This window comes from Onychomys torridus, unplaced genomic scaffold (genome assembly GCF_903995425.1).
Source record: "Onychomys torridus unplaced genomic scaffold, mOncTor1.1, whole genome shotgun sequence".
Taxonomy (NCBI): Eukaryota; Metazoa; Chordata; class Mammalia; order Rodentia; family Cricetidae; genus Onychomys; species Onychomys torridus.
This window is the reverse complement of record NW_023414046.1, coordinates 3,725,143-3,752,881: the sequence shown is the minus strand read 5'-3', so window position 1 is coordinate 3,752,881 and position 27,739 is coordinate 3,725,143. Positions and strand designations below refer to the sequence as shown.

The following is a 27,739-nucleotide window of genomic DNA, read 5'->3' as shown; positions in this document are numbered from 1 at the left end:
CTTTATTTTGTTATATGTACTTCTGCCTTGGCGTCTGCCCATCTCTTTGTGGGTTCATTCTTGTTCTTCTCAGTGTACTTGGTCTAGACAGAGCTGACAGATTTAGGGAGCCACTCTCTGGTCCAGATAGAAGCTCTGGGGCTGATGGGAGATCTGGTCCAGATGAAAGTGCTGGCCGGATAGGAGCTGGGGGGCTGGACTCTGAGTCTTGGGAAGTCCCTGGGATCTCCTTATCTTGTCCAGATGGGAGCTCCTCTTGTCCAGATGGGAGTTCTGGGACAGGATGGAAGCTCTAGTCCAGATGGGAGTTCTGGGGCAGATGGGAGCTGGGAGCTTTCTGGTCCAGATGGGAGATCTGAGACAGGATGGAATACTGGACACTGGTCTCTAAGTCTCCAGAAGTGGTTTTGGTCTCCAGCAGATGGGTATGGGGGCAAAGCCTTGAGGTTGTAGTGTCCACTGGAGGGTCTCTCTGGTCCCTGGTCCAGATGGGAGTTCCGGGGTGGATGGGAGCTGGGGGCTGGTCTCTGAGTCTCACGAAGTGGCTGGGGTCTTGGCCAAATAGGTGTGGGGGCAGGGTGTGGAGACTGCAGGGTCTGCCTGCAGTCTTGGGAAAAGGGGGGCCTTCCCACAGGGCCCACCGATTGGCCGGAAACTGGGGCCAAGTTGGGCAGGTCCTCCCACGATGGTGCCCAGGGGTGGGACCCAGGGGCAGTTATCTGAGATCTGGACTCTTAGTTAAATGCTTTTGTAAGGGTTCTGTCTGTCCTTAATTGCGTCATCAACCTGGGACTGAGGGCCAGCCTAAAAAGCAGGTGAGTCCTCTGTGTGTCTCTCTTTTCTCTTTCTGCTCTCTTCCCTCCACATGGTCTCTCTCTCTCTCTCTCTCTCTCTCTCTCTCTCTCTCTCTCTCTCTCTCCCCAATAAAGCTCTAAAAGGTAATCATGGCTTGTGACTCTACTCCATCAGCATGGCCACCACAGGTGGCAGCCAGCCATGAGCAACATTTGGTGCCATGACTCAGGTACACCAACCGAGGACCTGCTGACTGCTGCTGCTTGCCACCTCCTCCCCTGTCTAGCAAGACCACAAGACCATAAGCACACATGGGCATCCCTTGCCTCCACTGGACCCCTATACTGCTACCGCCATGATTCCTCACAGTGAGTCTGCCATTCTCGAAGCTGTAGTCTGAGCTATATTCTTTGCAATGGACACCACAGGGGTTGTCCTCAGGCTGTGCTGGAAAAATGTTGTCTTGGGTCTACCGGGTGGACTGCAGCACAGTCGCAGCCCTTCCCATCCCTTGGCAAAGAGGATGGCGAACTTGAACTAATTCTTAGATCCCTCTTCACTCTCGGGGATGCCCAAGATTGGAGCCTGATCCCAGTTTGTTATTTTAATTTTTTATTTTTCTCTCTACTACAACCATGGGACAAAGGGACAGATATATTTACAACCTACATTGGCAGATAGGGACGGGCACTGGTAAACCTGGCCACATAACAGCATAAACCTAGCTGCATAAAAAGAGTCAAAGGAACTTCTGCCAGCGAATAGGCAAATAAGAGTTACTTTATCTCCAAGCCTTCTGCTAAAGCTCTAAACCCTTCTCCCTCCCCACGTCTGCATCTGCTACGTGCAACCTTTTCTGTTTGACTTCTGCCAGCAGTGGGCGGCTCAAATGGGCAGGCTTAGGCGGCTTCTAAGACTCTCGCCCTAACTCACCTTAACTCCATCCACTCATTTTCAACTGCCTTAAGAAACACAGACAGGTCTGAAAGTGGCTAAGATCCATACAATTAAGTTTGCAGTAGTCAGGATGGCTCCTTAGCCAAAAAATCAGCTTATAGCCTCAGACAAGTCTTCCAAAAGGATCAGTTTACAGTCTGCCTACTGGCAGATCTTCCAAAAGCTGTCCTTAAGCCACCGATCATCAGGGGGAAAAAAATCCAGGACATGGATTAAAATCGTCTCTTGTTCCCCAGAACTCCCCAACTAAAACTTAAGCATCTGGAGAGCAAGGCTCCTGACCCCACAGGCAAAAGAGTCATCTGTGACATTTAAAGTATGCCAGGGAAGAGATAAAAGCCTGAAAACAAAATTGCCAAGTGCTGTCGCTCGCTGACTCCCAAAAGCTGTTGGATCCCTGCTTTAAGTGAAAAAAGGCCGCAGGTTAGCAAATACCCTGCCAAGCCATCAACAGCCTTCTCAAAAGTGCTGCCTAGAAAGAAAACCAGTCTGCTGACTGCCCCCAGGTGCCAAGACGCATGGGTACACTTTGCTAAGACATTCAATGGACCTAGGCTTGGCTACAGACATGGCAGGGAACCCAGAATGCAGCAGGGAAGCGATCCATTTCTTTCCTTCTGAACACCAGAGCCACTGACTCAGTCCAGGGAGTTTTAGGATGCCACTTCTCCTTTCTATTATCAGGTACAGAGGACAGCCTTACTTTCCTCACCAGATTTAATTGCACTTTCAGAATTACTTAATAAAAAAGATTTCCAACTAAGATAAGAGCTCATTGTCTCACTTCAAAGTTACTGCCTGTGTTTCTCATGTGCATACAGACAGGGCCATGATCTTTGCCTTGTCCCTAATTCCAAAAAATAAATTCTAATGTATCATAAGCTTTTCTCTTCCCAGTTCCCTGTTCTAACTCACTGTTCAGCTAATGGTACAGGACCACCACAGAGCCAGAGACCAAAGATGATCAAGTAAAAAACTGTATCATCTAAAAGGTATTTATACCTCCCAGACCCAAAAGTGTCTGGGCACTACAAAAAAAAAAACTGTAATATAAACATCTATTACTGTGAGATGCTTTTAACAATTGATCACCTCTCTCCTGGATGCTGAATTAGTAAAGGAAACAGGTGCTTTAAATAATCTGTCTCTGATAAAGCTTAACATGTTTCAAAATCCATCTGGACAGGCTGGATCTACCAACATAAAATAATAATGATTGTTTTCTCTCTAAGCTTTTTTCTATGTCACCAGCATCTTGTCAAACAGAAGGTTCCCAGCCACAGCCAAGAGGGATACATGTCTCCAGAACAAACGGATGACAGACAGCATCTCACAACACCTATCTACCTTGGAAGATCCCCTTGTCCATTCCCCCAAGAGCCAACTGATGCCCAAAAATCAGCTGGAAGCAGTTTTTGAGAGGAACAACGCCCCTATTCCAATCTACCTGCTTTTTTTTATAATAAGTGAAAATCTGGGATGTAAGGGTTCTGTCCTTTATTGTGTCATCAGCCTGGGACTGAGGGCCAGCCTAAAAAGTGAGCGGGCCCTCTGTGTGTCTCCCTTTTCTCTTTCCACTCTCTTCCTTCCATGTGATCTCTCTGTTTTTCTGGTCCTTCCTCTCTCTCTCTCTCCCTCCCTCCCTCCCTCTCTCCTCCCCTCTCCCTCTCTCCCTCTTTCTCCCAATAAAGCTCTAAAAGGTAACCATGGCTCGTGACTCTCCTCCATCAGCATGGCCACAAGCAGCACTGTTTAACCAACAGCTTTCATTTCTTTCTTTAATTCATCTTGGATGTCTTTTTTTTCTTTCTTTCTTTACATACACAGAGAAACAATAAACTTATAACAATATAAAACAAGTAGCCATATTATCTTAAAACTGAACATGCTCACAACCCTGTGTTTTAAAGACAGGGCCTTAATTCTGAATTTGTTTTTCTGAGCTCTCACCCCATTTAGAGCTGGGATGTCTTTTTACTGTCACACTCACGACTATACAGCTTGAACCTCAGAACACACCAGAGAAGCATGGTCTTCATTATAATTATGACAAATCTATTTCTTAGCTAGAATCCCTAAAGGGACTTGGATAATTCTGAGGTCTCTTTTCCTCAGCTTGGGTGTATACAGAGAATTGTGGAGAACAATCAAGAGACCATCTAGGAAGAAATGACTAAACAATGTAGTATATACAGTAGTTTTACTTTTAGTTTTTCGAGAAAAATCTAGACTGTTTTCCAAAGTTGCTGCTCTAATTTACACTCCCACAATCAGTGTATAATACTGTTCCTTTACTCACATTCATGTCAGAATTTATTTTTCCTGAGGATGGCTATTCTGACTGCAATGAATGGAATCTTAAGGGATATTTAGTCTGCATCTCCCTAATAACTGTTTATATAGAATTATTTTTGTCAACATGACCTGAGAAGTACCCAAGCTAACTGCACAGCCTAATCAAGTGTACAAGTGTTGCTTGTTTAAAATGTTTTACATTAGTATAGATTTTAGTTTATTGATACAAAATTAAAGTTAATTTTGTTATACTGTATATTTATATATTTCTACTCTCATTTGAGGTATTATGTTTATACAACTCATTTAGATTGTAATGGATAATTAAGAAATACAGATCAATTAGTCTTCTATGATAATCAAACTTATAGTCATGCTAAGTTTTCTAGGTATATATAGATATATTTCAGATAGACAGGTAATCTTCAAATACTTCAAAGACCTACAGAATATGGCATTTAAAATACTTTTAAAATTTAGACTTTCTGGATAGTGAGACATGTCTGCTCCTGGCAGCACTGATTTACTTCAGAGAGGAGGATGGGGATCGAAGACACTTCATATGGAGTTTATCTTCACCTTGGCAAAAATAGCCATTTGGGCAAGAAACTGTTCTTGCCTGGACTGCTTGATTAATGGACATGCAGGACCCATAGAAAGGTGACCACTGAACTTTGCTTGACAAAATGGTCCTTCAGGTTCCTGCTTCACAGAGGAAACTGCCAGACATTCTACAGGACACTGAAAAAAGTGACCAAGAGACTCTAGCCCTGTGGGCTGAAGACAAATGCCCCAACTTTACAAAGGAACATTAGGTGGCTGTTCAGGCTGCCAGCTGTCTCTATCTACCCTACAAGACTCCCGAAAGTTGCTTGCATCCTTCTCCTGGTTCTCAGGTAATATTATATCCTTCTGAGGTCTTTGATGTGGTTGAAGACTATATAGTTATAATTTCCTCAGTTATGATAAAAGATAAGTTAGATATAAAAACCTTAGACTCACAAATATAGGATAGACAAAATATTTTGTTTAATTTTGCCAAAACAAATAGACTAGATATTGTAACTATAATTCTTGCTTGATAATTGTTTAGTTATATGAATTTTACTATGTAAAAGTTAAAACCTTCCTTTAAAAAAAGGGGGGGGAGTGCTGTGGATATCGCACTGTATAAATAAAATGCTGTTTGGCCAGTGGCCAGGCAGGAAGTATAGGCGGGACAAGAGAGAAGAGAATTCTGGGAAGTGGAAGGCTGGGGAGGGGACACTGCCAGCCACTGCCCTGAGAAGCAACATGTAAAGATACCAGTAAGCCACAGACATGTGGCAAAGTATAGACTAACAGAAATGGGTTAATTTAAGATAGAAGAAGTAGAAAACAAGAAGCCTGCCACAGCCATGCAGTTCGTAAGCAATATAAGTTTCTGTGTGCTTTCTTGGTTGGGTCTGAGTGACTGTGGGACTGGCGGGTAAGAGAGATTTGTCCTGACTGTGGGCCAGGCAGGAAAACACCAACTACAAAGTGTAACTGATGTTCACTGACTTTAAACACCTCCAGGAAACTACACTGGAAACTCCAAAAGAAATGGACAAATAATCTGATTCATCCCACATACCAAAATTACATCAACATGAAATAAATAAGCCGATAATTAAGCAGCAGCAACAGTGAGGCAATAATAAATGTACCCCCATTCAAGAAAAAAAATAAAAGAGAGAAAGTAAAGAAAAATAATCACCAAGAAGATTGACTCATCACAGAATTCTGTCAAATCTTCAAAGAATAACTGATACAGAAGCTACTTAAAATATTTTTTTATGTAAAAGGGAAATGAGGCTTCCAGACTCTTAATGAAGCTAGTACTACCTGATTCCACACCAGATACAAACACAAAAATGAAAGTATAATCTGATGTGGTCATTTTTATTTATTGTTTTCCTTTTCACATGATATACCTCACTTTCAGTGCACTCTCATCCCTGACTTCCTACGATCCTGGACCATTCTTCTAATAATTCTCTCTCCCCATCCCCCCTCCTGAGTGTGTGTGTGTGTGTGTGTGTGTGTGTGTGTGTGTGTGTGCGCGCGCGCGCGCGCGCTTCACTACCTCTCTCTCTCTCATATTCATTTCTACTCATTTTGTTTTTTGATCCATTGAGATTAACCAGGGTCCATCTGTGAGGATGTGGATTTGGTGCTCTGGATTGGAGCCTGGTGGTTTCTCAGAGTAGACACAACTAAAGACAGTGATTCCCCTTCTCCTAAAAATCTAACCATAGTCATAGTTGAGAGCTACAAGGGTGGGGCCCTATGAGCCTCTCTCCTTTCTAAATTGATTGTGGCTAAGGCAAGTCTTGAGTGTGGGCAATGCAGGTAAGACAGTTGCTCTGGGTTACTGATGACTCTAGCTGTGTGGAGTCTGGAGAATGGCAGGTCATGTCCATCCCCCCTCTTCCCCTTCTTATTCCCTTCCCATCACCTCTTCCTCAGTGTTCTCAGAGCCTTAGATGGGATGGTGTAGCTGACTTGTTTAGGGCTGTGGCCATAATCATTGTTTATTTTCTGCATCTGGGACAGCAATGGGTTTCTACACTTTTTTAAAATAAATTTCCTATGTTTTATGTAAAAACGCCTTTTAAATGATTCCTGGAAGACAAAGTTTCTTGAGAGTTAGCAAAATGGCAATGTCACCATCTAGCAGTTACAGCTAGATGGGTACAGCACAGGGTGAATTCAGCACTAGGCTGTAAAAGGACTGAGTGACCACTGATTTCCTGAGACACCCATTTCCTCTCAAAATCCTGAGTTCCTGAAATGTCTTCCCCCAAGTCATTATTGCTAAGACTATTGTAATTCCAGATATTTGTCTGGTAATAGTGGAGGTCTGTGAAAGAAGGATAAAGATGGTTTTTTTAGAGTCATTCATTTGTATAATGATGGAAATGATTATCCAACTTCTTAATAAAGCTCTCTAGGGTGAGTTACTGTGTTTAAAATTTAGAATATTTTTTTATATAAGAGTAGGGTTGCAGCTGGGTTTCATTTTTACCTTAAATAGTGCTACTTGTATGGAGCATTTTATTTTAACTCTTCTGTTTTCTTTGATTGAGACATCGGTCCTCTCTTTTTTTTTTTTTTAAACCTGATACTCTGTCTCCTATTTGATTTATTTTATTAGCAGGCTCATTGCATTCTCCATTTCCTGTTTCATTTCATTTTGGGTTTTTTCGGTGTTTCAAGCTATTTATTGAATTTAGTTTTCATATCCTGCATTGTCCTCTTTTCCTTCAGGCATTTGCTGTTTTCTTGCCCATCAACCATTTTATACTTATCTCTGAGTTCATTAATGTGCTTTACATGCTTTGACCTCCTTGAACATGACTCTGGTTTTTCAGTTCTGTGCCATGGATATCATTTAAAGTGCTTTTCTTAAAGGATACAGCTACGATTTGAGATTTGTGTTAAGGGGATTTTGTCTTCATTTTAATTTGTTCTGGGAATGGGACCTGATCACCAGAATTTAGGGCGTTGTCTTTTGCTGTGCATTTTATACCCAGGAGGCTGCTATCCCAAGATGAGAAGTTAGGAAGGAAAATTTGTACTCGAAAGGGTCAGAACCCAGGGTGTGGATCAGATACGTGGGGTGGGGGGGGGGGGGGGGGGTGCGGGGTGCAGCGTCCTCCTAGATCCAGTTCTGGTCCAGGCTGGCAGCAAGCATGTGGGGAGGCTGTGCAGAGCGGGTCCAGGGCAGCTGACAGCTGGAGCTGTGTGGAAGGCGGCCTGAGACCCAGTGGGAGGGACGGGTCTCGGCAGAGCCGGGGCATTCGCGCCCCCCCCCCGCCCCCGCCCCGATTAGAGGAGAGATGGTAAAAGAAAAAACTTGAATGGATTTGGGAAACTAATTAAGAAAGGGAAAGCGCCTGGCGTGGGCGGACTTAAAGGAACCACGTAACCGGAACCGGCATGTAGTGGGCGGGGCCAGGGAGACACTCTCAGGAGCCAGGCCAGAGTGACAGGAAAATCCACCATTCACTGTGGGACCTGGGGGAGCTCCGTGGTCCGGATTCCGGGGTGGAGGACAGTCGCTTCTCTCGAAGGACCTGAAAACTCCCGGTAGCCACAGGTGCCACGTGGGGTGTCCTGGGAAAGTCACAGTCACAGCGCAGTGGCGGGAACCGCAGCCCGGCGGCCCTGGAACCTCCCAGGTCAGAGGAGCTGCGGGGCTGGGACGCGGGAGGGAAGGACCAGGGGTGTGCTCGCTGATGCTGCTCTTAAGGACGCTGTTCTCACAGTTCTGTCGCTGATACCTTACCATTGTCGGGAAGTTTGAGATCCTATGAACTGGGACTTATCGTGACTTTTTCATTTATCTTATGATTGTCAGAGTATTTTCACACAGTAACCTCGTAGAGCTTTATGCTTGCATTATATGCTGTCTGCAAACACCGTTCTTTTTTCTATTATTATAGCAGTTACAAAGCTCCTGGAATTTAAATTCATGCATGTTTTCCCTGGGACTAGGCACCCAAAGAGCTTTGTAGATATTAGCCACATGAGGAACCAGCGCAGATTTGATTGAATCAGAAAATAGACCGTGACAGGACAAGACAGTGCACAGGTTCCTCCATCTTGTATTGTTGCTGAGGCCCTTTCCAGGGTTAACTAGAGTCTGATTGCCTTGACGGAGAATCCCATGGAAAACTACCCAACTCTCCTCTAGAAAACAAAGGTCAGGATGTCCTAGCTAATCTATCTTACTTAGCCTTTGTTAAAACTGCTTTTTTTGTGGAGAACCTCCCCTAGCTAACCTTTTATCCTAGATGCCTGTGTGTGCCTCAGGCAGCCTAACATCCTCTCTTAGCTTCTGTTAAAAACTGCTTGCTTCTGTTAAAAACTTCCCCTGCAACTTCCAAGCATGACTCCTGGACCGAGGTCTCTGCCTTTAAAAATTCCATGTTCTGGATACTTGGAGCCTTGCCTAGGACCCTGAACACTTGAGTGTAGTCTCTGCTGGCTGGAATAAAGACTTTGAGTTGGCTATAAACTGTTTGAGTGCTGATCTCTGTTGGGCTACCCATAACAATACTTTATCAAGTGCTGCAGTTATGGTTGTGAACATTAAATTTACTAAGCCAACTTTTACTCCCCATTAATTTTACATCTGGAATGTATGCACTCTATGATGTACATGCAGCATTCAGAAATGTATCTTCATATGTTTAGACATTAATGTAATACCTTAGGTCCAAACAACCACTTTCTGGATGCTGTGAATGGATATCAGCCCACACTCTTTTTTTATAGTTGGAAACTCACTGTAGATGAAAACAAAATTAGAAAGCACTCTTTGAATTATTATGATCACTCACCTAGATCAGAAAAATGTCTCCTTGGTTCAAGAAAAGCCCTTTGTACACACGTGGCCAAACTTGTTTTTTGATTTCAAGGTTTGTCGACATTCAGTGCTGTGACTGTGGACTTACTTCTTGCAGGAGGAATTAGAATGCCTCAACTCTGCTCTCAGGGCTCTTTACAAAGATCTCCTGTTGGAGAAGTACAACAGTCTGGTCTCTGTGGGTAAGAAAGTTTTCTTGCAGTCTCCCTTTCTGCTGCTCAGGCTTCCTACTTTGACATGTGTGAGCTGTGAGTGAATGAGTCTCATATCTCACAGAGTAAAGTGAAATCCTCAGAGAAAGAGAGACATTTATCCTGATATTTTCTCTCTCCCTCATGTTTATCCTTTTGCAAGTGTCAGCATCTTTCATGTTTGTTCCATGGAAATTTCCAGGTACTTTCTGAAGAATCTCTTTCCTAAATGCAGGTCTCCCACTGCTCAGCCAGTCCTGCTCAGCTGTGAATCAGAACAATGAGCCCTGGATGGAGAAGAGAGAGGAGACAATAGCAAAGGATCCAGGTATATAAGAAGGAGTGAGGAAGGGATAAAGGGATAGTGAGAGGCTCAAATGACAATAGAAACAGAGCATTAAATTGGTTTTGCCACCTTCTATTTCTTTTGAATTGATTCTACAGTATTCCACTGAGGATAATCTCAGGATTATCCTATTGTAGATCTTAGAGGACTATCTAATGAAAGACTCAAAGGCAAATAAAATTTTATTGTACCTCTTTCACTCACATCACTGATCATGCCTTCATAGCAATGTTGAAGATTTTCATTACTATAATTTGAATATATTGTTTAGTTAGAACCATTCATGCCTCTCGTCTTTTCCTGTTCTCAATTTTTGGAGCATTTTATAGCTCCTTCAGGTTCTGTTGTCTTAGGGTTACTTTCTCCATTTCCTAAAATAATGCCAGCAGCATTTTGGTAAGATTTGCTTACTATCTCTGCAGAGTATTAAACTCTGACTGCATTGTCTGTCCATTGATATTCCCTGTCTTCTGTCTTCATGTCAACTCTCAATGATTTGCATTGCTATAACTTCTACATATTTGGAAATCACCTCTGGATTTGGTCCTTCTCTCATAATTTTTGAAGTCTTTGAAGCTGTTTCTCACAATTTCTCTATTCATGTGAAAAATGCCTGTATGAGCTTGGCACAAATTACTTGGAGATTTTACAGAACAAAACATTCTTTTACGTTTCTTCCTGTGTTTGAATGAGAACAGGCTATCAGTGAGTCAGTATTCACTTATCTTTTACGTATTTTTTTTTCTGTTTTTTACTGTTGATATGAGCATTGCAAGTTCTTGAAGAAGATACTTTTTAGTCATTGATCTTTACTAGGTTTGAAGATGTGTTCTATTTCTAAGACATGCTTACACTGGAGAATGCTGCTTGAAGTTGGAGAAGACTGGGCATCTTCTGTTGTTGTGTGGATGATTCTCTGGAGGCCTGCTAGCTGTTACTGGTTTTCTGTGCTGTTCATGGTTTTTCTCACTACTGTTCTGTCTGTTTTCCAGCATCACCCAAAGAAGGATGTTGAAACTTCCCTGCTTCACTGACTTACTTGCTTCCCGCAATTCTGTCATTGATTGCTTCATGTATTTGGAAACTGTTATGTGAAATGCATTTATATTGATCACATAACTTTCTGGAAAATGGACCATTTGATCATTTGTTAAAATTTTTGTTTTCTATGTTGATAGATTTGGCTTTTTCTTTTATCTACCATTATTATGACAACCCTCATTACAGCATATCTTATTTAAAAACTTCCTTCACTTTTAGCATTTTGTATTCTTATATTTGAAGGAAGTACTTTCATAGAATATTCTTGTATGAGATGGCCTAGTGTTTAAGAGCACTGACTGTTCTTTCCGGAGGACCCGGGTTCAATTCCCAGCACCCACATGGCAGCTCACAACTGTCTGTAACTCCAGTTCCAGGGAACCAACAACCTTACACAGGCAAAACACCAATGTACAATCAATCAATCAATCAATAAATAAATTTTGCCAGGCGGTGGTGGCGCACGCCTTTAATCCCAGCTCTCAGGAGGCAGAGGCAGGTGGATCTCTGTGAGTTCCAGGACAGGCTCCAAAGCTACACAGAGAAACCCTGTCTCGGAAAAAAAAAAAAAAAAAAAAGAATATTCTTGTATAATATTAGCAGAACCAGCCTTAATATTATACATCCCAGGGGCTTAGGAAAGAGAACTACTAATGGTGAGGACTATTTTCAGGAAATAGAAATAGAATCTCAGCACCCCAAGCTCTATAGTCCACTTGCTTTAATTCCTCTGGCATAACATCCTATCTACACAGCTTCAGTTCTGTTCTCGTGCCTAGCTCCTTTCTTGCCTGATTTCTCTCTATACTTATCTATTGCTCCCTCTAAGTTCTGTCTTAATTCTCTTGTCTTAACTCTGCCTCATCTAGGTCTTTTTCATCTTATTCTTACCCAGCTCGTACTTCCCCATCTGGCTCTTCCTCATCTTCCATCTCATTCCTGTAGTACTCTCTTCTAGTCCTTCAGTCTAGTTCTTCCCCATCTCAGTTTGTTCCTCTCAAGTTCTTCCCCATCTAGTTCTTCCATTCTCTTTTCTCTTCTCCATACTCCTGTGCCCTGGAAATCCTGGTATATATACAGTTACAAGCAGTAATCCCTTAGTTGTGCAAAGCCAGGCTTCCAGGGTCAAACGGACGGGTGATAACCATTAGTTATCATTTGCAACCCCAAAGGGAAGTGACCAATGGAGAAATGAATTAACTAAAGGCTAAATTCAGGTAATATCTAAGAAGAGGGATCTTATGTGCTCAACTGTAGTCTTAAACGTGATTGGTAGAAAATGTTAAGAATCTATAAGCTGCTAGGCCAATGGGAGAAAATAAAACTGACTTCTTTTTTCCTGTGGCTCCTATCTGTCCAAGCTATCTGCCGTTTTTCTGCAGACTGGGGAAAGTGTGCTCAGTCTCTGGGCAACCTGTGTACAGCTAGATGCCTCTGGTGATAGTTAAAGGGAGATCTGGAACTAGAGGTAAGGTTTGGGAAAGGAGGATGTAAAGCTTATTTGGCACATGCATCAGGCCTTCTCAAACAAGTAGCCTGGATGCTTAAGTCTGTTCGTAGAGAGTACAGAGGTATCTCTGATAAGGTACTTTCCTCCATCTGGGGATACACCTGGCCGGATGCTGCCAATGATGATAATTACAGGGATTCTTGAACTGGGGTTCTGGCTGAGCATAGCTGTCAGCACAGAAAGTTATCTAAATATTCCTAGAAGTAGTTAGGAAAGGAGTTAAAGGTCTATAAAGTTAATAAGGCTGTAAGAAAGGAGGGTCTGAGCTAAATTGTGTAAAGCTATTACTTAACGTCCACCTAACCTAGGCAGTATCTCCTTGTGGAATTGACCTTAAATCAGGAGACTTTCATGTGGACTGTTATTATGCTACTCCTTGAAAGGGAAATATCTGATTCCAGAGAAAGACTTTCCTGAGGCTGTTCTCCAAATACATGGAATTTGCATGTCCAGAGAGTGATCAGTCCACACTCTTACCCCTTCTAGGGGAAATGTCAATTGGGAAAATTATGAAGGCACACATGATTTTCATAACAGAACACAGCTGATATATAACAAATCAAATAACACCAAAAACTCCTTGGAATTTGGCTTCCTCTGAAGGAATTCCCTGATCCCTCCAGCTAGTGACTTTGCCATAACCAGCTAAGTTCTTATGATATATTTCTGTAGCCTGCAGCAGAATATACATGTGTGTGTGTGTGTGTGTGTGTGTGTGTGTGTGTGTGTGTGTGTGTGTGTGATTTTAGGGTGTTTTATGTTGTTTTTTTATTTTCTTTTGAAACTGTATCCTATTTTTATGTTTGATTTGGGAACAATGTCCACATACATTTCAAGAAATCACTGAAGAAAAATATAAAAACAAATCATTTTGTTAATTTTTCTTTATTTCTTATGGCTCTTTCTGAGTTCCTTTCTATATTGTTGATATTTTGCAGCATATTTAATTCCTTTATAAACTTGATTAGTATCTTCTCAGTGTTTTCTATTTTCGCTTGTTTGCTTGTTCAGGAAGCTGCACACTGAGTTGCCTGCTAGCTGCAGCCCACTGAGACTGTGTGTTCTTCCTCCTGCATTTTCTCCAGTGTTTGTTATTGTTTGGGACCTTGAGTGTGCACACTGACTAGGCAGAGACGAGAGCTCAGTGTATATTAGATGAGCATTGTCTTCATGACTAAAAGTGTGAAGCATGCACTATGTACATTCTGACTGTTTTAGTTACTTTGACCATGCTCTTTTTTCTTGCTTCTTTTTTGATTACCATATTTATTTGCTTTGTGCTTTTTTAATTCTTGATGGAAATCTGTGGTTTTGTATTCTGCTATCAAAAGTTTGCTAACAAATTTCTCCATCCTGTAGGCTGTTTCTTCATCCTTTTAGCTGTTACCATTTCCGTGTAAGTTTTTAATTGCATGCAGTCCTGTTGGTTGCTTCTTGCTCTTGTGTCCTGTTGATTTGTAGTGCCATTCAGAAACTGTGTATGGATTTATTTCCCCTGGTGCTGCTCTGCAGGCGTCACAGTTCACTAGAATTGTGAATTGGAATTCGCTGGACCTTTTCATTCTTTTATATGTGGATATTCACTTTTCCCAACACCATTTGTTGATGAGGCTGTGTGTTCTGTAGCATATGTTTTTGCCATTTTGGTGAAATTCACCTGCTTGGCCCGGCTCTGTTTCTGTTCTTCTTATTATGTTGTGTGTCTGCTCTTCTGCCATTCCCAAGGTGCTGCTGTTCCTGTGGTCAGCAGTGTCTTCTGAAATCATAGCTGCGATGACTCAAGCTGTGCTCCGAGTGTCTGCACTGCTCTACACTCTTAGGGTCCTTGTGCTTCCATGTAGATTTGTAGGAGTCCCTTTACTGTACCTGTGAAGTAAGTCATGGGTTTTTGAGTTGATCGTATAAATCTTTTAACACTGATAATTTTACAATAATATGCCCTATTCTACGTGGATGAATGGTTTTCCCACCTTCTTGTGTCATTCTTAATTTCTTCAGTGAATTCAAATTTTCATTTTAGAGGTCTCTTCTGCTTGGTTACTTTTTTTCCTTTGTTTTCTTCATGGGGGGGGTAGTTAATTATTTTTTTCAAGACAGGAGTTTTCTGTGTAGTTTTTGTCCTGAATCTCGGTTCTGTAGACCAGGCTGGCCTCAGACTCACAGAGATCCGCCTACCTCTGCCTCCCGAGTGCTGTGATTACAGGCGTGCACCACCACCGCTCAGCAAACTATACACCTTTGTTTCCGCCTGGTTTCGAATCAGGGACCTTTTGAGTGTTAGGTGAACCTGATAACCACCACACTATGCAAACTCACCTCATTGTCTTTATTATGGTACGTTCCTTCTATTCTCATATGCTTCAGAGCTTTTATAATGAGAATTTTGCCATGGGCCTTTCTTGAGTCTATTGACATGGCCATGTTTCATTTCATTGATTCTACTTATTTGGTGTTTTATATTGATTAGTTTGTAAGTGTTGAAACAGTCTTGACATGAACTCAGCTTTTGGTCTGTTTCCATGTAATTTAAAGAATCTCTGTGTCTATGTCTATCCTGACAGCTGATCTGTGATCTTTCTTTGCATGTATTTGTTTTTTCTCATCTGCTTTGGGTGTCAGCGGAAAGCTAGCTTTGTAGGATGACTTTTTAGATTTCCTTTTCTTCATGGCTTCTCCAGTATTCTCCTTTGCATATTAGTGTAAAATTTGTCTAAAGGAAAGGAGAATTCTGTACTGAATCCGTCCAGGACTCAGAGTCTACGAAGAAACTCTTCCTGCTTCAGTCTCAGCACTTGCAAATGCCTGCTCTAGTTTTAACGACACAAAATGTTAAATTTGTTTCCTTTTTCTAGGAACTCATCCTTTTCTCCTTCAGTTCTGATTTACTTGCATACGACTTTCCACAGCACTCCATAGGTAACACCGACGTCGCCGGCGTACACTGCAGTGTCCTCTTTTCAGCTCTAGCCCTAGTACTTGAGGATTCGCTCTTTTAGTTCGGATAGGGAGGGAAATGCTTGTCAGTCCTTTTGTCTCTTCACAGAAACACGTCTATTCCTTTGACTCATGGCCTTGTCTTTGAGTCCGTATTTCATTAATTTCTATATAAGCTTTCTAATATCTTTCATCTAGTATTTCAGATTGACTTGTTCTTATGCTTGTAAGGCCTCAGGCACATAATTATGGACAAATGTTTCCCACAACCAGTCCTTTGTTGCTGCACCTTCTCAGATTGTCTTTGTCACCTACTTCTGTGTGACTGTCTTTTGTGACCTCGTACTCACCTGACACTGTAAGAAAAAAAATTGTCCTCAGTGCCCCATGAATTCTGTCTCATTGTTCCTTGATTTAAGTCTGTATAGTAGCTAATCAAGAAGCAGTAAGTAAGGGACTGTAGACGTGGCTTAGCAGTTTAAAGAGTTGTTTCCAGGTTCAGTTCCCTGAACGGATACTCATTACCCTCCTGTAGTAAGTCAGGTTCCAGAGGATCTGTTGCCCTTTTCTGGCCACTGCAGGCACTGCATATAAGCAGTGCTTACACCTATATTCATGCAAAGCTACTCATACTCAAGAAGAAAAGAAGAAGAAGAAAAGAAAGAAAGGAAGAGAGGCCTAAAGATAATACATAAAGATAACAATTCAGATCAACAGTACCGGAAAGAACTTGGAGGTATCACTGATAGTGTGAGAGTAAGTGTAGAGCCTGTCTATGTGACGGGAGAGCTGACACCTCATGTCAGCATTGGAATAGTTAGGGATGATCCTTATGGGTGAAAAATAAAATTGTTTCTGTACATGAAGCCCAGATCTGAAGAACATTCTGTGCCGTTGTAATGTAGCAAAAGAAGGTTTATATCATACTGATGATGTAGTTAGGAACACAGCAGTAACTTTTGAGAGGATCCTCCCTATTTGTGGAAGAATTTATAATACAAGAAAATGCTGTGGACCAGAATCTCATCTACAGAGAAGTCTGCTGTGGTATCAAATATCACAGTTTTCTTATTATGTGATGTAATGACAGGCCCCATATTTTAAAACCTCCTCACTGATCAGTTAGGTCTAATGTAGAAAGGACATGTTCCCACTGTAAATAGTTCCCAATTACCAAACAGGACTTGGGATAAAGGGCTGCATGTGAATTGTGTTCTAATTGTGTTCACGATGTTCATGTGTGAAATGCATTGAGAAACCAAACACATTGGCTGACATTCTCACTGTCACACACACTCCGGTACTGTGGTTTGCAGTTGAACTTCTAAAGTCCCTGAAGGTCATACATATTCTCTGAGGAAAGTTGGCTGCATATAGTGCTATTCACTGGGAACTTTTGATTTTCTGAATTTCATATTCATCTCTACACTGCTGTTGATATGAACTTTCTAGTCCTGTGTCCTCAGATTTCTACTGCATAGCATTAGTGAAGTTGTTGAGTGATGTTTCTTTCCTTCATAAAAGTTGAGGATTTCTCTTCTATTCCCTCATATTGTAGCTTTTTGAGCTACAGTCTGTTTTCTTTGCATTTCTTTAACTCTGTTTTTGATACTGTGAATTTCCTGACATCATTTACTTGTTATTCTTCTTCCTTAGCTCATTGAGTGTCTTTTAAACTCCTCAAGAAATTCATAAATATCTGCAGTTGGTTTCTAGAGATGTATTTGAATTCTTTTATTTATTTTGAGCTTTGAACACTCTCTTGACTGTTGCTTGCATTTAATCATTTATAAAATTTGAAGGTATTATGGAAAACAGTAAAGCAGTTCCTCTGAAATCATGGAGAAGAAACATAGAGTGCATCTGCCCTATGACTGAATATGACAAGTTGGGAATTAAGTTAGTGATAAGTGCAATCTGCTCTCCATATTTACCCTAAAATTCTTTAATAAGGAATCAGGGAAATGACCATTAACTATCAAGACAGTTATAGTAGATGACATAAATATAAATATGGTGTGTGCTTGTGTGTGTGTGTGTGTGTCATAATTATGCAAACTAAAAAACCTTATTTATACATGTATAATTAAGGCTTACTTTGTTACACAGGATTAACATAAAATATAACATAGGTAAATAAGCCATAATTCTAGTTTCATATGAAACCATAAAGTTGATTTCCACAGAAGAAATTGTAACAGACATGGACTGAATGACCTCAGAGTTGACACAGTAAATATTGTCAGCTTGAGTTGTTAAGAACTGCCTGAGCAGTTAGACGTGTGGGATCCCCATGCAAAGTACAGCTGTCAGTGAGACCAATTGTGAGAGGTCAGAAGGAAAACTCACATCAGGATGACCTCATCAGTGTGGTTCAAACATCTACAGCTTCTGAAACCAAGTGGTTCATAGTCCAGTTTTGGAAAACATTTCTCAGTGTAATATAATCCCCAATGCACAAGGAAGCATAATTACAACTAAACTCAACTCAAAGTACATGTCATTTCCTCCAAAAAGGTAGGTTCTAGAGATAGGTTACATATATTAGTGTAACGGCCTAGGGAAGGATCTGTTGTGGTGTCCATCATACAGATCATACAGTTAGCATGGAGTTCAGCAGACTATAAATACATGTGACATCTACTGTAATGATGGGTTCTATTGACTGAGAAACAAAGGTCGAGAGAGAGAGAGACTGACTAAGATGAACATTCCGGGTATTTAGGAAGTCTAGCTCTGTAGAGAGCAGAGGTCACCAGGTCATTAGCAGCATCTACTTCCAGCCTTCTATGTATAAAACAGGATTCCTTTCCTTTTTTGAGGAGACAACCGTGTACAATTAACGTTACTGTTTTCCCTTGTGATTTGGCACAAAGACCTTTGTGCTCCCAACATCTCCTCCCTTCTATTTTTTTTTTTCTTTTTTTTAAGAATAGACACTGGCAAGCCGGGCAGTGGCGGCTCACACCTTTAATCCCAGCACTCAGGAGGCAGAGCCAGGTGGATCTCTGTGAGTTCGAGGCCAGCCTGGGCTACCAAGTGAGTTCCAGGAAAGGTACAAAGCTACACAGAGAAATCCTGTCTCAAAAAACCAAAAAAAAAAAAAAACCAAAAAGAATAGACACTGGCTATAATAGAGGCCAAGTTTGAATGTCCTCTATGGTTAGTCTCATTAGTATAGGTAAGCATAAGAGAATTATAAAATAACTAATAGAGGACCTAGGAAAGAGAAAAGCCATCTTAACAATGATGGCCATTCAAAGGTAACTTGAGAGATTTTTGCCTGTCATATCATATAACTCATTAAATTGACCACCAATAATGTGAGAAAAATCTGACACATTAAAGCAAAACATGCCAAGTGGTTGTTGACAACAAAAATTATGCTTGAGCAACAAATAATCTGTAGTAGATCTCATTTGTAAAACTGACCCTCAATTCACCCAACTCTAGATTAATTTCTGCTAATATATTTGCTGTATTATTAGTAGTTTTACTAATTATACAGGCCATTTTGAGGCTTTTCTTTGTATTCCAGGAACTATTCCTGAGATAGAAAATTAAAAAGTTGTGGCTGCAAACATTACAGGATCCAATAGATGAAAGAAACCATTACAATTTTCAGAGAAAGCTCTCTTAAGGCTACTGATCAATTGCAAACATTTACAGAGCAAAATGAGTATAATATGGCCTGTCCCACATAAACCTTCATGAACATTGCAAAACAGTATCATATTGTCTCCTATCAGAGATGTGCCTTAAACCCCCCATCAAAAAAAAATTTGGATTCTGCATTGGCAATCTGATAATTAACATGTAATCCAGTAATAAACATAGCAGCAACCTTTTGGGGTCAGTTTTATAGTGTCCTTGTTTTTTCCCCAAAGTCTCAGCTTGATGAGTTAAAGTCCTGATGTCTCCCCAAGCTATCAGCTTACTTTCCCTCTTGGGATGTCTCTTGATGTATTTGTCATCTGCCTTCAGATGTATTATTCATCTAGTGGCCTCTGGATGTCCTGGTCAGATGTACTAAGTCAGGAGCCACAAGGGACTTTGTTCATTTTCTGCAAGACATAAGTTAACCTCACCTTAATGTTAGAATACTGAGTCCTTTCTAATGATTAATTTATAGATCTTTTCATTTAATATATACTTTAGGCTATGTCCCTTTTATGGCATAATGTTTTGGGGCAGCAGAAAAAGCATTATCCTTTAAAGTGAAAAAAAATTTTTTTAATTTAAAATTAGCATAAGCCAAATGTAGCGTAGCATGTGAGGGATTTAGATGAGTGTAAATAATAACCCCTTTTTATTTTTAAATTTTTGTATTGCCAGTTAAGCATTTGATGTTGTCATTCCACAATAGGTTGACCCTGTGCATAGTAAGGGATTTAGTAACATGATTAATATCAAAATTCTTCAAATCACTTGCTAACATAAATAGAGTCATTATTAGTATTTAACTGTGATGAAAGTCCTAAAAAGGAAATATATACAAGAATCTTTTACAAAGTCAGGTTCCAGATATGTCACAGTGGTATGTTCCTGGAGTCATTAGTGCCCCATACCAGATCTGGGGATGTGTCTGTAACTGACTAGTTAGGGAGAGATATTATGCACTCTGAGCATAGACCTCTACATATCTGACAGCAGAGAAGGCCCTAGACACAAGTTGCTGTAGTTTCAGATGTCAAACTGATGTCTATTTGTTACTAATTATCCTGTCTAGATCTGTACCCCACTTTCTAATTATATTATTTATTTTTTGATATCTAGTTTCTTGAGTTCTTTACATATTTTGGATATTAGTCCTCTATCAGGTATGGAGTGGATTTCTCTCCATTTTCAGTTGATATTGGCCAAAGACTTGCTCTAGTCTGCCTTTGTTATCTTCAGGTGTGTCCTTTATATTTTTAATCTCTAGAGGACTTTTATCATGAAGGGTTGTTGGATATTGTATCAGGCATTTTCTACATCTAGTGAAATGGTCATGTGCTTTTTACTTTCAGTTTGTTTATATGGCAGATTACATTTATTGATTTTTTTTTTATATTGAACCATCCCTTTAACGTAGTAAAATTACATATAACAAAACAGTTATCAAGCAAGAATTATAGATACAATATCTAGTCTATTTGTATTTGGCAAAATTAAAGAAGATATTCTATCTATCCTATATTTGTGTCTAAAGTTTTATATCTAATTTTTTATCATAACCAAGGAAAATTATAACTATAACTATCTAGTCTTCAACTACATCAAAGACCTCAGAAGGATACAATATTACCTAAGAAAATGGGAAGAGCATTGTAAGCAGCTTCCAAAAAATCTAGAATGACAAAGACAGCTTCTTGCCTGGACAGTCATCCAAAGTTCCTCTGCAAAGTTGGAGCATCCATCTTCAGCCCAAAGGACTAGTCTCTCATTTTTTTCCCCTGTGTCCTATAGAATGTCTGACAGTTTCTTCTGTGAAGCAGGAACCTGAACAACCATCTCACCTTGCAAAGTTCAGTGGGATAAAGCTGATTTGATCATGTAGATAATCTTTAATGTGTTCATGAATTTAGTTTGCAAGTATTTTATTGAGCATTTTTGCATCTATGTTCATAAAGGAACTTGGTCTGTTATTCTTTTTGCTTGCTGCACTTTTGTGTGGTTTCAGTATCAGAGTAACTGTAGCCTCATAAAATGAATTGGGAAATGTTCCCTATGTTTCATTTTTGTGGAATAATTTATGGAGTATTAGCTTTAACTCTTGTTGAACTTTTGGTAGAATTACATATAACAGTATTTTGGTAGAATTACAGTATAACCATCTGGCCCTGGGCCTTTTTTTTTTTTTTTTGGGGGGGTTGTGAGACTTTTAATGATTACTTCTATTTCACTAGGGGATGTAGGTTATTTAAATTGCTTATCTGATCTTAGTATAGTCAAGAAATTATCCATTTCTTTTAGATTTTCTAATTTGGTTGAGTAAAGGTTTTTAAAGTATGTCCTTATGACTCTCTGTATTCCCTGAGTGTCTGTTATTATGTCCCCTTTTCATTTCTGATTTTCATAATTTAGATATTCTCTCTGCCATTTCGTAAGTTTGGGTTTGGGTTTGTCTATATATTATTACTGATTTTCTCAAAGAACCCACTCTTTGATTCTTTGTACTGTTCTCTTTGTTTCTGTTTTATTGGTTCTAGCCCTGAGTTTGATTCTTTCTTGCTGTTGTCTACTCTTCTTGGGTGTGCTTACTTCTTTTTGTTCTAGAGATTTCAGGTGTTCCGTTAAATTGCTAGTATGAGATCTCTCCAGGGTTGCTTGTTTGTTTGTTTGTTTGTTCTATGATTAGATTGAAAACATTTTGGGGGGCCTATTTCTTTCTTCTCCTTCCACTATCCCTGTTTTTCATAAGTTTCATCTTTTCATACTGTCACAGATTTCCTGGATATTTTGTGTCAAGTGTTGTTTAGATTTAATATTTTCTTTGACTGATGTATCCATTTCTTCTATATCTTCAGTGCCTGCGCTTCTCTTCCATCCCTTGTATTCTGTTCATGAAGCTTTCCTTTCTAGCTCTTTTTTGAATTCCTAATGTTTTTTTTTTTCATCTTCAGAATTCCCTTAGTTTGTGTTTTGTTTATTGATTCTATTTCCATTTTCAGGTCTTGAACAGTTTTATTCATTTCCTTACACTGTTTGTGTTTTCCTGGATTTCTTTAAGGGCCTTTATTGTCTTCAAACAGGCAGTTTTAAGGTCTTTCCCCTTGTGTTTCAGCGATGTTGGAATATTCAGGACCTATGGGAGGTAGGATAGCGGGGTTCGAGTAAAGACATTGCCTTGGCTGTATTCACTGTGTTTTTATGCTACCTTCTAGACATATGGAATTGGATTGATTATAGGCCTAGGTACTGGTTTCTGAATTTCTCTTCACTGTGGTAGGTGTTTTTCCCCCTTGATTTCTGTTTTCTTTCTGGGTTTTTGAAGAGTATAATGTCTGTGTGTTGCCTAGTAGTAGATTTTCTTTTGACCTGATAGGTGTGCCCAGTGGGGGTTCCAAGTAAAATGTGTTTCTGGGTAGTGGCAGCTGACACTTAAGAATGTGGAGTGCAGATAGGCCAGGACTCTGAAAGGATCTCCCTGAAGGAGTAGACCAGAGTGTTCAACAAGGATGTGTTTAACTATCTCCTTGGATTGGGGGTTACAGTGAAGAGATGTCACCACAGAGGGTCTGCTGTAGCACTGGGCATGAGACTTAGGTTGAAGCTGGACCACTGATTCTCAACATGTGGGTCTCGACCCCTTATGGGATTGAATGACTTTTTCATAGGGACTGCATATGAGATATTTTATATGTTTACATTATGATTCATAATAGTAGCAAAATTACAGGTATGAAATAGTAACAAAATAATTTTATATTTGGGGGCCATCACAATAAGAGGAACCATATTAAAGACTCACAGCATTAAGATCAAGAACCACTGAGCTAGAGGAACAGAAGGAGAAGGGAAGGGCTGTAGATAGCTCACCTGCTTTCTTGGCAGGAGTGGTTGGTGGGTTAGTGAGAAGTACCTGCTGGAGGGGGCTGGGATAAAGCCACAGTGTGGAAGAGAGGTTAGGACAGGAAGGTCTGTGGGATCCATAGGAGATGTGGTCAGTGGGGAAAAGGCTACAGCAAGTGTTCTGTTGTGGAGCTGGGGATGAGTTGGGGAATTGGATCTTGGGAAAAGAGGCGGGAGAGAGGTTCAGTAGGCAGTCTACTTGAATTTCTGGCATGCCTGGCCTGTGGGTTAGCAGGGGTGCCTGCTAGTTCTAGGGGCTGGGATAACGTAAAGAAGAGGAGTGGTAAGAAGGGAAAGATCCATGAGATCTGCAGAAGATGGGAGGAAGGGGGTAGGGAAGGATGCCGTGGATGTTCTTTACCTGTTATTTTTAAGGCAAAGAAACTCAGCTGAAGTAGTGCATGAAACCCCTTTCCATTCTTGTCCCATTCTTGAGTTTCTGTCTCCTAGCAACTCATGTCCCATCTGTTCAAGCTACTCCATCCTTGAGAACCTCCTTCCAAATGTTTCTTCCGTTGTACCCTTTCTGCAGTCACAGTCCTTCTGCAGCATTCCTTTCCTCTCAATTTCGGTTGGTTTCCACTCTAGGTGCTTCTCTGTCCTTCATGTTCTAATGTATATATGAGGTCAGTGAATGTTAGCCTCAGTCTTCCTTCAGGATAGCCATTTTGGGTGAGGATGTGCAAACTGGGTTTTATAGCTACCCAACATGACTGGATGGCTCTGATTCTTCCATAGTGCCCCCCAAAACACTATCATCCAAATTTAAATAAACAATAGTCAGTTAAAATGTTCAATGGTTGGGAAACATCTAATAAAAGCTGATTTGAATTTGTATATAAAACATATGTTCCTTGTCCTTTAGAAGAGCCAGCTGTTAAAGCTTTAAATGTAATCTCTATAGGATTTGTCGTATGTAATTTTATGCAATAACTATGGGGTATTTTCAAACAATATTAAGAGAGGTTTATCTATTGATCCCAAATAACATGCTATTGCAACCTGCCAATTTTTTTGAAAATAATAATCAACCTGCACTTTATTTAGTGGTATGATGGTTTCTGTAGGCTCTTTATTAGTAAATTCTTTTAAGATGGGTCCTTTCCATCATTAAGTCTGTCATTTCTTGTAAATAAGGAGTTACAGATTGTTGCATAGAATTATGACATGAATGAATTTCTACAGTACCATTACCTTTTTTACTTATATTTCCAACCAGAAATGAAAAGGAAGGTAAGTAGGATAAATAATTGATTAGAAAGTAAGGGATTGATTCTACAAGGCACTGCTTCAGCAGCAGCATTCTTTAATCACCTGAAAACACTCTCAGCTTCAGGTGTAACATTTCTTACAGAATTTAACCAAGTGTCTCCAGAAGCTACTTGAAAGAGCAGAGTTAACTCCGTGGTAGTTACAGGCAGATGTGACATGAGCCAAAATTTTAAATTTTGCTTTTAGTTTTTTTACCATGAAAGTTAGACACTCATTTAAATATTGGTTAGCTGAGCAAGAGAACAGAATGTCATCCACATAATGAGTGACCAATACCTCAGCAAATTTAAGCAGCATTGGCTTAAATGTCCTACTTGAAATTGTTCCTGTGCTAGAAGCTGGGCCTGTTTTCATCTTTCCCCATTTCATCATTCCATCGTTGATCAAGCTGTATTGAATTATTCTCATTGTGAGAGAAAACAAACAAAAATCTAAGTTCTGGAGCAGCCAAGCTAGCTTATGCTGCAGCAGCAGAGCCCCGCTAACTGTTCCTTGGAACTGTGTATTGCCTCAGATTCCTTTCTGTGCTCCAAGCTAGGCCAGACCCCAGCCCTGGAAAAGATGGTGGGGCTGGAAGGCTTTGGGTGCCAGTCAGCTTTCTTGAGAGGACAAGTCCCAAACACACATGGCTGGCCTGGAGGCTGAGTGGACGTGGAAGCCATCTGGCCAGGCCTGGCAAGATATGGTCTACAGAAAATTTTTACTCTCTCTTGTTTGTGTGTTTGTTTTTAATAATTGGCAGGGATTTTATTTCCCTTTCATGGGCTCTCTTCACATTAGTTCCTGTGCATGTGACATTGCAGAGCTGTAACTCCGAATATTTTGTTTTTTCTGGATCTTAACAAACATTTCAATAATTGTACAGAATGCTTTGTTGCAAAAGAGTGAGAAGAACCCATGTTAATTCCACTCTCTCACTTATCTTGGGCAAGAGGCTGAATTTCCCAAACACCTAATTTCTATTTGAAGAAAACTTTTCTTACCTTCTCTAAAGGATTGAGCTCATCACATTGATATTTATGACTCTTCCTGTGATCACATGACTGTTTCCACATGTACTTCTGGGGAAAATGTCAGTATTTTGCTGCTGGGAATTGCATCAGTTCTGCTGATGGTTGTTAGTAATATAATCATTTATACCAGTCATTTGTCAGTCAGAGTGTCTGTAAGTCCATTTCCTTGTGTACTTATATTTTTCATTTTTTTTCTGAGTGCCTTAAAATTTTCCTCATAAAAGTGAAATCTTTATTATTTCAGCTTATTCCTAGATCATATTTTTTTTTTTTTTTTTTGAGCTGAGGATCAAACCCAGGGCCTTGTGCTTGCCAGGCAAGCGCTCTACTACTGAGCTAAATCCCCAACACATTCCTGGATCTTTATGAAGCAACCTAAGTGGGTTGAATTTCTAATTTAATTCTCAAATTGTCATAGATTTGTAGGAAACTAGTCATCTTGTGTGTTAATTTTGTACTTTTCAGTAATAACTAAAACACTTGTCAAGTCTTAGAGTTTCCCATGGCATCTGTGAAGAGTTTTATGTGTGACTTTAATCATCATTAAAGAGGAGTTTGGTGCCTTTCTTTCCTACCTGTATCTCCTTTTTATCTTTTGTTTTATTCAGATTTCCCCAGCTCACTTTTATGCCTCTGGATTAAATTGAACTGGAGAACACATCATCTTCCTCTCCTTCCTTTCCTGCAAACACTGCTCGTTGTACCTTGGCACTGTATGGTTCGCCTCTGTGTGGCTCATGTGCCCTTTACTGTGTTCAGATGTGTTTCCTTTCTTCCTAGTTCCTTTAGGAGTTCATCACAGAATCTTGTTGAATTTTGTCTTAGACATTTCCACTTCTTTTGAGATTTTCATCTCACAGGGCTTTTTTTTCTGATAATGACTTTTTTTTCTTTTTTTTTTTTTTGAGCTGAGGATCGAACCCTGGGCCTTGCACTTGCTAGGCAAGCACTTTAACCACTGAGCTAAATCCCCAACCCCGATAATGACATTTTTAAAAAATATTCTGATTGGTAAAATTACTGATAGTATTTTTCTTCCCTCCAGTTAGAAACAATGGCTTATTGTTATAGGGTTTGGGTATGGTATCTCACCCCTAGTTCTCCTCTGTTCTTCTATTCTTTATGTAAAATGTCTTTATTCCCTGTGTTATCATGGATAATTTCTCTGGTTTTTATATGTAGAGTTTACCTCCAATTATGATCTTTAGTGCTTCTTGAGTACATGGCCTGTGTTAGGTTGTAACTTTCTTCAAGTGAACTTCCTTCTCTGTGAATTTTAAGAGCTAACATTTCTGGGTGCAATGATAAGATCCAGTTACTTTCGTTCATTATTCTAAGTATATCCTTCCCTGCTTTCCTGTCTGTAAGAATGTTGACAATACCTCTGGTATCTTTTTCATTTTGAGGTTTTCTTATGTTATTTAGCATTGTCTATAACAGGGTTATATTAATTTTAGCTTTTTACTTTTGACACCTTGATGTGAAATGTCAAAAAGAGTTCCAGTCTTTGTTCCTAAGAACCTCAGAGAAGAGCAACAGGAAGAATGGATGATTCTCCTGTAAATGCACCCCAGGTAAGTCTCATGTCCACATTTCTTTGAAAATTGTTTGGTTTTGTTTTTTTTTTTTTTTACCTCCTCGGGTGATCTGGACCCTCTGATGGAGAAGCCTCAACAGCCCTGGAAGCTCAGTATGTTTATTATCCGTAGCTGAATAAGGAGGCAGGTCTACCTAATCTCAGGAGGAGCCATCTCTGTAGGGGAGCAGTCTTCAAGTAGTAAACATCCCAGGGAGAAAGCTGTGCATCATGGGGAGAATGCTATGGTAGGCATTTTCTGCACACACTGTCAACATGCACACTCAGATCTAAGGAAGGCTTTGCCATTCCTATGAGCTTTGATGCTCCCATAGAGTTGAGACATTAGTCCTTGGGGCTAAAACATTGGTTCTTGACATGACCAACTCACGTGTCAACAACACACACCCACTCAGGACTTAACACACTCTGGGTTTCCTCCACACTCCACATTGGGTACACTGGAATGATAGAAAAATCACCCTCAGGGAAGTGACTGAAATTAAGCACAAATGGAGAATGTGTCTGACCGTTTCCTCCCTACAACCGTTTCTCCAAAGTCAACCTTCACCCCACAAGAGCTCTTATCTCCAGGCTGCCACAACAGAGCCTTTGCCCTAAAGACAGGATCTGAACCAAGTCTGGGAATGAGGGAGAGAAGTTCCTGTGTCAGAGAGATTCCCTGAGTCAAGCCAATAAACTGTAAAGAGACAGACAGCAACAGTGGGGCAGCCCGGCTGACACAAGCAACACCTTTAGGGAGATCGGGAGGATGGAGCACTAGAAGGCAGAGAAGTGACAGCTAAGAAAACCTTTGAGCACCATACATAATTACAGACTTGACTATTTCTTTAAAGCTT

At 40.3% G+C, this 27,739-nt stretch overlaps 1 protein-coding gene across 2 annotated transcripts in view; it reads left to right on the top strand.

Annotated features, from left to right (window-relative positions):
• The first annotated feature begins 8,086 nt into the window (after window positions 1–8,086).
• LOC118576684 (zinc finger protein 420-like) overlaps window positions 8,087–27,739 on the top strand; it is a 33,450-nt gene continuing 13,797 nt past the window's right edge. The window contains exons 1-4 of one of the 2 annotated variants that reach the window (XM_036176896.1): window positions 8,087–8,252; window positions 9,540–9,624; window positions 9,869–9,961; window positions 26,800–26,877. In XM_036176896.1, the coding sequence (XP_036032789.1) occupies window positions 26,848–26,877 (30 nt within the window). In that variant the 5' untranslated portion in view covers window positions 8,087–8,252; window positions 9,540–9,624; window positions 9,869–9,961; window positions 26,800–26,847. Of the gene's footprint in view, window positions 8,253–9,539; window positions 9,625–9,868; window positions 9,962–26,760; window positions 26,878–27,739 lie in introns of both variants that reach the window. The other variant, XM_036176895.1, reaches the window with a different exon arrangement.